Source organism: Lepus europaeus, chromosome 11 (assembly GCF_033115175.1).
Source record: "Lepus europaeus isolate LE1 chromosome 11, mLepTim1.pri, whole genome shotgun sequence".
Lineage (NCBI taxonomy): Eukaryota > Metazoa > Chordata > Mammalia > Lagomorpha > Leporidae > Lepus > Lepus europaeus.
In genome coordinates this window covers 58,736,690-58,750,265 of record NC_084837.1, presented here as the reverse complement: position 1 = coordinate 58,750,265, position 13,576 = coordinate 58,736,690, and the positions used below count along the sequence as shown (strand labels likewise).

General features: G+C 36.5%; 1 protein-coding gene across 1 annotated transcript in view; it reads right to left on the bottom strand.

Annotated features, from left to right (window-relative positions):
* The window catches only part of CDIN1 (CDAN1 interacting nuclease 1), a 245,048-nt gene that overhangs the window by 172,619 nt on the left and 58,853 nt on the right, over nucleotides 1–13,576 (bottom strand). The window contains exons 2-4 of the mRNA XM_062205587.1: nucleotides 10,509–10,554; nucleotides 9,555–9,619; nucleotides 2,145–2,205 (exon numbers count right to left, since the gene is read on the bottom strand). Coding sequence (XP_062061571.1) covers nucleotides 2,145–2,205; nucleotides 9,555–9,619; nucleotides 10,509–10,554 — 172 coding nt within the window. The remainder of the gene's footprint in view (nucleotides 1–2,144; nucleotides 2,206–9,554; nucleotides 9,620–10,508; nucleotides 10,555–13,576) is intronic.

The following is a 13,576-nucleotide window of genomic DNA, read 5'->3' as shown; positions in this document are numbered from 1 at the left end:
AGGTACTTGCATCTCCCTAATTTTCATATTAATCATGTGTCCATCTTTCTCTGAAATAGGGCCATCATGCTTCACGTCAGAATTTAGCATGTAAGTAAAATTCATAGTGCTTCAAATCTCACTTGAAAACATTTGTGTGGAGAGAAAAGAAATGACTGATCTTATTATCCCTAACAAAGTGAGATTTCCTAACAAAGTGAGATTTCTTAAAAATGTTCATTTTTAGCCTCGAAACAGAAAAAGTAGTATTAAGACATTTATGAAATCAATGATGGCCACATATATGCCCTCACCCTTGAAAAAACAATACAGTGCTCTTATCTAAGAGAGTTGTTGTACAAAGACTATAATGTACCAGGGTTACATATTTCTCATCACTTTTTACAGTTTCCACTGATTAAATAGATATTGACTTAGAAAGTGGTTATATCGCATCAATTGTTGCCACACACAAGCACCTGTCATTTAAGTATTAACTATGATATAAAAATGGCAGCTTTGTTGTTAGGAAGCCATAATCTGGTGCCAGCCATTTCCAAAATTTCACTTAAGAGTTAGTAGTCTTACAGAAAGTGAGGGTCTCTCTATGTGAATCTATGGTCAAAAGGGAGGGAAAAACTTTAAACTCTTTATTTTCTTTCTATAAATACTCATATATTCATGGTTAAAAAAAGAAAAAATCAGGTTTACTAACATAGGAGAAAATGTGTTAGTGGGTTGAATTTTTTCATATTACAAATAGATGAACATTGAGGAAGCTAAATATGCTAAGCTCAACAAAACTATCCATTAAAAATTCAACTGAACATGAACTACCACCATATAAAACTTACATCATGACCATCATCATCTATAAAAAGAGTACCAAGCTTGTACCACATTCTTTCTAGAAGCTATCTCTAGTTAGAATATTATTAGTCCACTCTTTTCTTTTTTCTATAAAGGACAATCTACATTTCTAGTTGTAGCTCAGATATCTCAAGTTCCTAATAGCATGAACCTGTAATAAGCCCAAAGACATATAAATCCACCTTGCTCTAAGAATCAGGGAGAAAACAATGAGTAAAATTCATGTTTTACTAGGGAGAGGAGAAAGATTCATTCTATATGTTAGTCATCCTATCAGATTGTATAGACATTGCCTAGACTACTAAAACCTTATGGTTACTGATAGGTAATTGCTCATTTGCTGACCATGGACACAAGCTCTGAGGGAAGCCATCCTTCCTTGCTAATATAACATGTAGAACTTGCTGCTACTGCAACACTTAATGCTCACAGTACCGAGTCATCTTTAATGCAAACACACATTTTCTGCTTTGCTTCTATGTTTTCCATTATAAAGCAACACAAAAACAGTACACATTTCATTCTATTCCTATCAGGTTTGCATAAGCCATTCCAAGTCAGACTAAATATTGTATTACACTTATTACAGTGGATAAATATTTTAAAGTTTAGGAATTAAATATTTTATTGTTTCAGTATGCTCTCCACAACTAGTATGAACTTTTAAATGTTTCTTCATTCATGAGAAAGCTTCAGCACTGCCCTTTCTACATGTAAGACAGTTGTTCCCCAAACAGAAGCAGATCACAAGTTAACAAATATGTTCAACAAATCACTTAATAAGAACCCTTTGCTTTTTCATATAGACGTTTCTATAACGCACGTATCCTTTATTATAATAAAAGTTTGCTACTAATAAGAATGAATTCAGTAAATGCTACATCTTTAAGTATACAATTTTCTTCCTCACTTTTATAATAATTAGCATACATTTCTTTGGCATAGATCTCTTTACTTGACACAGGTATTTCTCACACTAAATTAAGACAACATATCCTAAGAAGAGCATGTCCTGAGCTGTTTGGTTGAAATTTTTTGCAAAATAAAAAACCAAGAAGATGTTTATACACTTCCCTTAAAGGAAGCAGACTAATTATGTCAACTGATTTATTAATACATAAAGTTCCTCATCCAATTATTAAAAGTACAAAGAGACCAGGGAGCAATTTAGATGTCTAATACGCCTCAAAATCTTTTCTGTTTTTAAGGTTAATTACAATTTGAAGCCAAGCTACTCTGGATAGGCCCCTTAGGTTTTATGCAGGTTTCAATAAAATCACAAACAATAACATTACCTCATTGGCTAACTCCAGGAGCACTGGGGCAGCTCCATTTTTCAGCACTCCATTCAGATACCTAGACAAGACAAAGCCAAGTGGTAACACAGTGACAAGAAAAGGCCAGCGTAGGCTTGTCAGCATCCCCTGTGTGTACACATTTCTCCTGGGTAAATGCCACGCTCAACTCAAGTTAAAGTATGCTACTGTCATAGGAAAGCACTGAAGGGAACAAGGTAACAAAAACAACTTTCCTCAAAGCACTGGCAGTTAGCTAACTGAACTGGGGAGCAGGGGAGGAGTATACCATCTCTCTTGCTTTCACCTAACACGTAAAGTGAATTCAGACGTGGCTGCAAAAGAACTATCCATATGACTCTGGTTTGGCCTACACCACAGACTACCCATGGCATGGAAAACAAGGAAGTCAACTCACTAGTTTGGAAACCGTATCCAGGCACCTATCTCACCTTTTTCTTTATCTCTGCTTCATAGGGCTGGCTGATCCCATAAAAAGAAATAAATGGAACAGACTTGTTGTCAGTGAGTCAGCATGCCTTTCACAGGGAACACAAGCCATCATCTTACCTGCCCTGGATTCCTGTAATAACCCCCAGCTCCTGTCAGCCCCTAACTCCACTGAAACAAACAAACAAAACTCTCCAAATCCATCTGAGACATGGAAGCCAGGATGACTTTAAGTTTTTGAATGTGCCACTGGCCTCCCTAAGATGTTTCAAGGACCCCACATTAAACCTCAAGATTAAATCATAAGCACTTAACAGCTCCTGCAAAGCTCTGTTATCTGGTTCCTACCTACTCTACTGGTCTCATCTTTACTCACCATACCCCATTCCTACCTTCCACCTGCACAACTCACAGCTCAGCTGTCACCTTCCTCAGTCCATCACCATCCGACAGTATATTCAGTGGCTCTCATGTGCAATTGAGAAGTCAGTACACCTCTTTATCTTGTAACACAGCATAATGCATTTGCTTATTATAGTAGTCCTCACCTTACCAACCGGGGATACATTCTTAGACTCATGTGGATGCCGGAAACCGTGGATACTAATGAACCCTATACATACTGTTTTTTATTAAACATACACACCCATGGTGAATTTGAATTTCTGAGTGGGGCAGAGTAAAAGATGAACAATAACTAATCATAAAATAAAACAATCATGGCAACACACTGTGATAATAAAATTTCTGAATGTGGTTTCTCTAAGTATCTTACTGTAACATACTTACCCTTTCTTATGATGATGATGACGCTGTGAGGAGATATAATTGCCTACACGATGAGATGACATGAAGGCATTATGATGTAGTGTTAAGCTATCACTGACCTTCTGAGGAAGTGTCAGAAGGAAGATCATCAAATCATGATGATGCTGGGTGACAATAGGTAACCAGAATCACGGAAAGCAAAACCCTAGTTAAGGAGAGACAATTATACTTGTCTATCTCCAGCCAATCCTCCACTGTAATGTGGAAAGCCTCATAAGGGCCATGGAATTGGATTTTGCTCAATTTATTATGCCTGGCACAGATCTTGGTTCATAGTAAGTTAGTATATAACACATACATTTTTTTCCTTAATAAATGAACAATTAAATAAATTTTAAAAGCTACACTGGACAAGAGAATAGACTTAGTTATGGACATTTTCTTTATAGTATATTGTTTAAATGAATAAATTCAGGATATTTGCTTAACATTAGAAAGCAAAATCAATAGGTGAGTTCTTTCATAAAAGTGTCAGTAGATACTAAATTATATTAATTTACAAGTATACTTACAAAGATATGTAATTTTCTTATAAGAAAAGTGGGATAAAAGCAAATTATTTAAGGTGGGGAGATTTCCAGAGAGACTGTAACTTGAAAAAATAGGTCTAACAAGTACAGGTTCTGCATACTGGGGCCCTCCCTTGATTAAGTGTTTTATTTAGAAAATCAACTGGAAAATCAGGACAAGGACATAAGAAGCAATAGGGGCCAGCACTGTGGCATAGCAGGTAAACCCTCCACCTGCAACAATGGCATCTTACATGGGCACCAGTTTGAGTTCTGGCTGTTCCACTTCCAATCCTGCTGATGTACCTGAGAAAGCAACAGAAGACGACCTAGGCGATTGGGCCCCAGCACCTATGCAGGAGACCTGGATGAAGCTCCTGGCTTCGGCCTGGCCCAGCTCTGCCATTGTGACCATTTGGGGACTGAACCAGGAGATGGAAGATGTCTCTCTCTCTCTTCCCTCCCTCCCTTCCTCTCTCTTAATTAATTAAACAATAAATAAAACAAAGCAAGTATGGTTCAGAGACAGGACCCTGGGAAATAGGTCAATTAAAACCCTTAGGTCAACTTCCTCAAGGAACAAACAATCAGCACCATCATGCCAGACCAATGAACCATGTGTTTATAAGCATTACCACTGCATAGTATTTACTGAGAATTCCGATTCTGGATCAGGGTATTTAAGCCTATACCAATATGAGGATATTTCTAGCTAACTTTCTAGTTATTCATTTATCCACTAAATTAAAAAAATGTAATTTATTTGAGAAGTGTGAAGGCGGGGAGAGGAGAGGAGTTGGTGGTTGGAGTGAGAGAACAGGCATAGAGAAAGAACATTTCCCAAATGTCCACAATGACTGGAGCTGGGCAGAAGACGGGAGCCAGGTGCCACAACACAGTGTATGAACCGCAGCTCTCTAGGTTTGCATAAGATGCCGTGAGGATGCAGAGAAGGGGAGCAGAGAAGGCAATGTCTGGATGTGTTTTCTGAACATTTTCTGTCATCACTGCACCCCGGCTGCTGTGGCCATTTGGGGAGTGAACCAGCAAATGGAAGATCTCTCCCCTTCTCTCTGTATCTCTGCCTTTCAAATAAATAAATAAATCTTTAAAAAAAATTTTTTTTAAAACAACAAACCGAAAATAAAAACAAAAAATCCACTATTTTTCATAGAAGCTCTAAGTTATCCTCTAGCTTTGTCACAGGAAGACTAATAAATGTAAATCCTGTGAATGAAGTCATCTTTAAAAGTCTCAGAGAAGGCCCACTTTATGATGTGCTTTAAATGTGAAAAGCATTATTCATTAGCACCTAAAATAAAAACAGTATGTATTCAGTTTCAAATATAAGGCAAAGTTCTTTGATCTTTAATATTTTCAGAATCCCCTGATCATCAAACTTCAAAAACCTACACCTCTGTGCAAGCTTCCACCTGAATACCACCTTTGCTGACTTCACCTCTAAAAATCTCTGGAACCCATCCCCATTGCCAACAACAGTAGAGTCCTCTGACTTACACTAAGAGCTGGCTTATGGACTCTCCTGCTTCCAGGTGCTCAATTGACCGCCATCCTTTCACACTGCCAAAGAATTATCTTCCCAACATGAAGACATGACAGGACTACTCCTTGCTTAAACTCTACCATTGCATCCACACTGCCTTATCAAACCAAAACAAAAGTCATATTACTTTGAACAAAACCTTCAGAGCACGTGCCTGCTTTTCCAGGTTCACCTTGCCCTTCATGTGATCTCCATGCTCTGGCCAAAGCACATCCAGAACTCTGCCACTGATTGTTCTCTCTCAGGCTGGAATTCCCATGCCTTCCTAACTAACTAGTAAAAGTAACTTCTATTTCTAAACTGCATGTATTCAGGTTGCCCTGGACACCCAAAATCAGGAACTTCTGGAACCCCCATAACACTCTGTACATCCCTATTAATACTTTGCTCACTGCATTTTGCAGATCATGTACACAGCTATTCTCCCACTAAACAGAGTAGTTAAGGGCAAGTTCAGTGTCTTGTTCACATTCATACAGTTTATTACAGCATAGAAGATGGCACAAAGTGAGTGCAAAGTAATTGGAACTAATTAAACAAAAGAATGGCTAAAATTTTCAGAAACTATATTATGTACTATCAATATCATATTTGAAATAAAATTGTATCCATGTTTATGTGGGAATGACATTCAATTGATAGGACTCTAAAGTTACTAAAAGTAGTCCCTCAGCCAGCATCTTGGCAGAAGGGAGGAAATGGGAGATGGTATTTCTAAACGTTGCTATTGATGGGGACTTCAAATCTGACTAGCTGTGTGTATGTGCACATATGCATATGAGCATCAATTTAGGTGAACCTAAATAAATTTTATCAAGAATATTTCTTGGGGCCAGTGCTGTGGCATAGCAGGTAAAAGCTGCTGTCTGCAGTGCCAGCATCCCATATAGGCACCGGTTCGAGTCCCAGCTGCTCTACTTCCAATCCAGCTCTCTGCTGTGGTCTGGGAAAGCAGAAGATGGCCCAAGTCCTTGGGCCCCTGCACCTGCATGGGAGACCTGGAAGAAGCTCCTGGCTCGGCTTCGGAGTGGCGCAACTTCAGCCATTGTGGCCAACTGGGGAGTGAACCAGTGGATGGAAGACCTTGCTCTCTCTGCCTCTCCTTCTTTCTCTGTGTAACTCTGACTTTCAAATAAATAAATAAATCTTTTAAAAAAAGAATATTTCTTATCTAGAAATCCTGGAAATAAAATGACATTAGTACAGTGTCAAAGAATAGAGAAAGTTTCAAAATGAACATCTGTGCTAACTATAAATATACAACATGGAGAACTGGGGAAATATCCTCAATGGCTCAAATTCCTTAAGAAAACATTTTTCACCTGCTATCTGGATACCGTGTTTTTAGTTAACCTTGATAGGCTCACCTTCAGAAGACTGAATTCTTAACTGATATCATTTCAAAAGCTAGCAAGAATCTAGAAACACAGGAATTCTCTCATACAATTATTAGAAATATAGCCAGTTCCACATTTCTGGACAGTACTTTGGCAACATGAATAAAATTTTCAATGTCCACATTGTTTGTGCCAATAACTATATGTATAGAAAGATCAAGTGACTAATCCAAAATGCAGACTCTTATAACACAGTATTATTTATAATATCAGACTTTTGAAAATATGTACATTCAAAGAGGAATGACTCAATATATTATCATATTTTCATATAATGAAGTAAGATGATCAATGTCTACAAAAAGCTTTTTGCAAATTACATCATATGCATCTTTCTAAGATTAAAAATCAGGATTCACAATTGCACATATGGTATGACTTTATCTATATAAAAAGAAGTTGACAAAAAACTAGAATGAAAAATACCAGTAGTTATCTCTGATCAATGCAATCATGGGCAATCACTCACTTCTTTTTTGAGCCATCACAAACGTGCTTAATTTTCACAATTGGGGGATATTTTATAAAAAAAAAAAAGTAAATAAATTACCACTGACATTTTCAAAATTCTTAAATATGTTTTGATATTACACAATTTGCCTTTATTTTATTCAGCTAGAAAACAAAAACCTTTTAAGGCCACTGTACTTTGGCCAAAACAGGGACATTAAACCTGCACTCTTAACACAAGATTCTAGTGAGCTCAACCCACCTAAAGGTCATAGCCTGGCCCATCCCCTGAGTGCAAAGGGCAAAACAGAAAGTCAGGGAGCAGGTTGGTAAAGAAAGAAACTTGTCAGATCACGTTCTTCTGAGTCTGTCCATTACAGCCTAACTTCCTGTTTCTGTTTCAAATGCTGTTAACTCCTTGAAATAATAGAGACCTTCACATTTAAATAAATTTAGAGAACTCCAAATATATTTCTGAATTCTCATTATTATCCCTCTCAGTGTTCATCACTGAGTAATCAGAGTTAAAGACTTTTATTTCTGGCCTACACTACCCATATAATGCAACAGAAGTATATGTGTAGTTCATTAACTATTATTTTAAATGTAGCTAAGACTTTCGAAAGCAGCACTTAGAAATCTTAGAAATTATCTAATTAAAGCAAGCTTTTTACAGTGAGGTAAGGGTGGATCAGAGGGCAGCCCCATCATCTGTTAGCAGATCTCCACATTTATAGGAAAAGGGTATGCTGTCTTATAAAATGCTCTATTTTCCTCCACTTAAGTTATGAGGGTTTAAAACCTGGACATAGTACCATATTTTTATATGAAAGCCTAGAAGTATAATGTTTATAAACAGGAGTATGCTTTTTAGCAGGTAAATAACTTTGTGTCTTTTCTTGGGAAGGTGTAGATACCAAAGCAGTTGTAGGCTTCACAGCACTTCATGGATCATGCTTAATTTTATATGTATGATTTAGGTTATGACTTTAATTTAAATGTTAATTTCACCAAGGAGGTTATGACTTTTGAATAAATCAATTCAAATTTTACAAGGACTAGTTTAGAGAAGAAAGCTCCTAGACTAGTGTATGTGTGTGTTTTGTGTCTGCCTGTATTATCAGGTAACTATACTAAACAAATATTTCAACATATATAGCAGAACGAGTAATTCATTAAAAAGAATCTAACCTCAATAACGTTTCTGTTCAATATCCACTTTACAATTTTTTAAAAAAATTATTCTACAGAAACATGATACCAATATTTCATCAAAACCTTTATTTCATTCATAAAAATTCTAAGAATAAAAATCATTCAACTAAAATCGGTGTTGTCATTCTCACAAAAAAAAGGTTGATCTGTCAATCTTAAGTATAATAATTTAGGAGTGCCCTTGAAATATTTAAGAAACCAATCAACAACTTTTAATGTAAAACATTACCACTTAACATTATAATCAGTCATTTTATAACACCAATACAGATTTCAGTATTGAAAACAAATCAAAGTGGTTTTAAAGACTATTTTAGAATGAGAGGTTGAAAATTATTTACAAATAGGCTGAAATAAAAAATATTACCTGAACACTATCCTATTAATACCCCAAATTTTCTGTTTCAAATGCAGCACCCCACTTTAAAGTGTAACAGATAGACATTATAAATCCATATGTCCTTACTTGCTTTTTCCATTTCTAAAATGGTAAATCTAGTATCTATGATATAAAACATAACTATGTCAAAATGTAGTCTTAATTTATCAACTTGCTGATCTAAATAACAAATAGATGGAAACTGGTTTGAAAATCTTCACATACAATATTACCTTAAGAAGTTCATGAGAAAACTGGCACGAGAAGATGACGGGCATGTGGACATATGACACAGACATATGAAAATATGCATTTCATAAGAAATGCACTTATAATAAGTTTCAAGAAGCCAACTAGGGTTTCATATCCTGCGACTGCATCTCACATAGTACGTGTACACACATATAAGTCAAGAGAGACTTGTCATTTTTTTTAATGTACAAAACAAAGCATTTGGAAACTCATTCCAAAACATACTCACAGTTTTTAAAAAAATATACTTAATACGAAATTCTTGTGATATGATATAAAAATTGGTTGAATTATCTAATTTACCCATAATTATTATTACAATTAATAGGTACTATGATACCCTCTAGTGGGGCAGGCAGGTCATACCTCTGGTAATAACTTTCAATTGCTTCCAAAGTATGATGTTTGGCATGTGTTCTTTTAATATGCTTCTGAAACAAAACAAAACAAAAATCTTCATGTTATGTGACACATCAGGTTCAAGAACAAGATTGACATTTCTTGGTCCCAATGACTAACATGTACAGCAAACTGAGTAACAGCTTAGGGATTTTGGTGGTGGTCAGACTTTCTTTCCTTCTACTCTATGAAGCTATGCATTTTAATCTCTATTGCCTACTAGGATGTCTTCTGACTGTACCACAAGGTACAGTATATATGTAAAAGCCAACAGGGTCATAGTAATTGAATCTAAATAAGTTTGCTTAGGGCTGCAGAGGGCAAAGAAAAACTTGTTCCTTCTTTCAACCTTTGTATCAATTTTCCCTCGATTCAATTCCATCTAAGTCCCCTGCACTCTAGTTTTACAATCCAATTGCCATTTTTAACCAGGAAGAACATTGCTTAAAAACAACTTATTTGAAAACTACACAAAGTAATTCCATAGAGACTTGCCACTTGACTGACACCTGTCATCTCATGATAAATGACTCCATTTTCTGCCTCTCTTGCCTTCTGCCACTCCAGCACTGGTCATTTATCATCATCTCTGTCAGCAATGGAAAGCGGCACTGACAGTGCAAGTCAGCAAACATTTAGCACATGGAACCACGCAACACAGGGAAATTATTATTGTCAGAATAATAATGGTTTAGCATAATTTATTACAGGTCCACCAAATAAGCAAAGGCTAGATGTTATTAGACAGATGGATGGGTAGGCTTGGCAGGCCTCCACTGAGACGCAGGCGGTGCTTGATGTGGAAAGGAGAACATCCTCCAACCCAATCAGAGAGCTGGCAGTTCAATTACAAAGAAATAAAGGGACATTCATCATTCAATTAGGCACCTGTCAACCCTCACAAAGGAGAAAACTTCTAACCTGGTACTCCTGGGAGAAGATGCTCAGCAGAGTGGCCTGCGATTGACTGGAACAAATAAAAGAAGGACAAAGTTAATTACTGGAGTGCACAGCAAAGAAACAAAAGAGAAAGGAGCTTCAAAGGTAGGCCTGCTGCCCTGTAATCTAACAGAACATGAAAACAAGTGTGGAAAAGTTGTTCCAGATGAACACCTCAAACAAAGGCTTCCTGCTGCTAGGTCAAGGAGAGAGAAAAAGGGAAAGGGGGAAATATGGATGGTCTCAAAGCAACGATCATATTATTTGGATTTTTTAAGCTTCAGAGTGACTGTAAATCATATCTGTAGCATCCAATGGTGTTAAAGGGAACCACATGAAAGCAGAGCTTATTTCCATTAGGAAATGCTAAGAGTTCAGTTTCATGAACAGTAGAGGACACGCGGTTCATTCGTTGACAACATTCTGAAATTTATTTGGCTAGTAGACAGGCATCCTCTTCTTTAGCCACGCTATATTCAGGGGGAAAAACTTGGGTCTTTACTGGAAGCAGCACAGCAAACACTGCAACATCACCACTGACACTGGTGTGCTTGGAAAATAGGAGCTTTCACAGCAGGAAGCAGAGGTCCTTGGAGTGTGTCATTCCCGAAGACTGCTGTAAGTCTTATTCATCTGAAAATCCACACTGTGTCAAACACCTGGTAATGAAGCAACCTGGAAAACCTTCTTCCCAAGTAGGAATTTCCCTCTTGCAATTATTAACATTTAGAAATGGAATCAGTTTTCTCTCTATATAAAGCCACCAATACTCCAATGCTACTTTCTGACTGTGCTCTGTAGATACAGCCTCCTTATCATATCTTGAAAAGAATGATTTCTGATGTATTTTCCCATTAAGTGCTATCGAATGAATTATATCTTAAATGATTTGGCTTTTACAGTATGCCAAAGCACTATGAGTAATTCAAATTTTCTATTCATGAATGAAAATTGTTAAGCACATCACAAAGAATTTGAGAAGTGTGAGATGAAAATGAAACCACATTTGTTTACTCACTGTTATAGTGTGTCATCTTCTAGGTCCCATCATAGACTTGGTTTCTAATCCATTCCATTGTACCAAATTATAAGAGTAGATTTTTAAAAAATACCATAAGTGGTCACCAAAAAAGCACATTATTAAAGGGCTATTTCAGTAAGTCAAAAGTACTGAGAAACTATTGAATATAATTATAACATCATTACAGTCTAATTTTTAATCTCTGTTTAAAATTGGAAATTACCTTTGAAAGCCTGAGCTTAACACGCAAATCAGATATCCTGGTAAGGTTGCTGACAACAATCATTTGAGGAAAAAAATAGCAAAATAACACACAAATCTTTCTAAACTACTTAATAAACTACATGTTAGGTATTTAGATGTAACAAACAGACCCCTCTTCATTATACAGCAAAATGCATTCGTGTTATTAAACATTTAATGGTACACAAAATGTCACTGGCAATTTTTCAAAATTGTGATGGAAGTAAACGTGTTTGGAATACACAAGTCAAAGGCCAATGACTAATGAGATGAGACAAAACTGCTAACAAAACATAATTGTAGATGTCCTGAATAGGAAGACCATGAGAAGGTTGAAGACCCAAGTTTAAGAATAAGTGGTTCAAAGTGAGAAGCCAGTCAGGAGTTGAGGGCGCTACATGAACTGAGTATGTGGTAATAATGTTGTTAGCCAGAAAGATGTCTTTATACTGCTTAGAATTCTGCCCAGGCAAAACCATGGACAGAGCACATGAAGTAACCTAGTTTCTGTGTCAAGAGGGCTAAAGAAAAGATGCCAGCTTACATCAGGGTAAAAACTAGCAGGAACTAAAAAGAGAAAATTACTCACATGGTAACAACAGAAAACCGACGAGAGTCCAAAATGTCTTCGTTTTGTGACTACACAGAATTGTAGAGAAGTAAATGAAGCTTCCTAAGTAGTTTGCTAGCCAACTATCTGTTCCTGGACGTGCTGATCTTATAGCATTTGTTGTGAACATTTGTCAAACCACAAAGGACAGAAAAGTAGTTTTAGCGCAACCAAGACATTGCCTCCAAGGTAGATCCTTGTACTTTCTTCCAATGTTTTAAGCCTATGAAGGGATTATCAGAGGGAAAAAATGGGTGGGAGAACAGTCACATAACCTTAAAGCCGTAACTGAAGAACTCGGTGCCTCTGACTACACTCTACTGTGTGACTGTCCTTATTTTAAAGATGGGGATATAAAGGAAGAGAAAAAGAATACAAAATTAAATAGCCAGATAAGTGGCTGAGCTGGAAATACAAAAATCCAGATCTAGGTCCAGAACCCAAACTCTTAATCCCAATGCTAACGTCTTTCCTATCCATTCCTAGACGCAAGTTCTGCAACTCATGTATGGTGGGACATGGTGCTTTTTTGATAGAAAATTGAAGCCACAGGAGGTCAAGTGTTTTGAGCAAATTCCATGGCTTTAGACAACATTCTCTCTTTTAAAAAAAAAATCAAATTGCAGTTTTCCTTTAATTACCTACATTAAAAAACCTGTTTCTTTTTGTATTGAAAGATAAAAAAGCTACTGACTGCAGGAAATAGTCAAGGACTAAAAGAGTGTTGGGTAATCTCCATTATTCTCCCTGCAGTTATGGTGTATTTTAACTACCACAACTGCCTGAAGTGTCTCTATCTGATCGCATATGTGACTTTGGTTCAAATGCTATTTATTTCCAATGAATCAGCTTTAAATCCTTCCCTAAACAAGGCAGGTATAAATAAATAGCTCAATCACAGTTTCCTGTCTAAAGGCCAAGACCCTCTACAGGTGATAATTTTATAAAACAATATTCAGTAAGTTTCTTAGTTATAAAATAGTGCATATATTTTATAAAATCCAAATGTTGACATCAATATTGATTCAGTCTATAACCTCCCAGTGTTTTCACTCTGTGTCTGATGTGTTTGAGTGGGTATGTATCTATAACACACATATAAATATTTAAAAATGTGATGCTTTAAACATACTTTTTTGTAACATGTCTTCATTATATAATATATTTAATATTTCT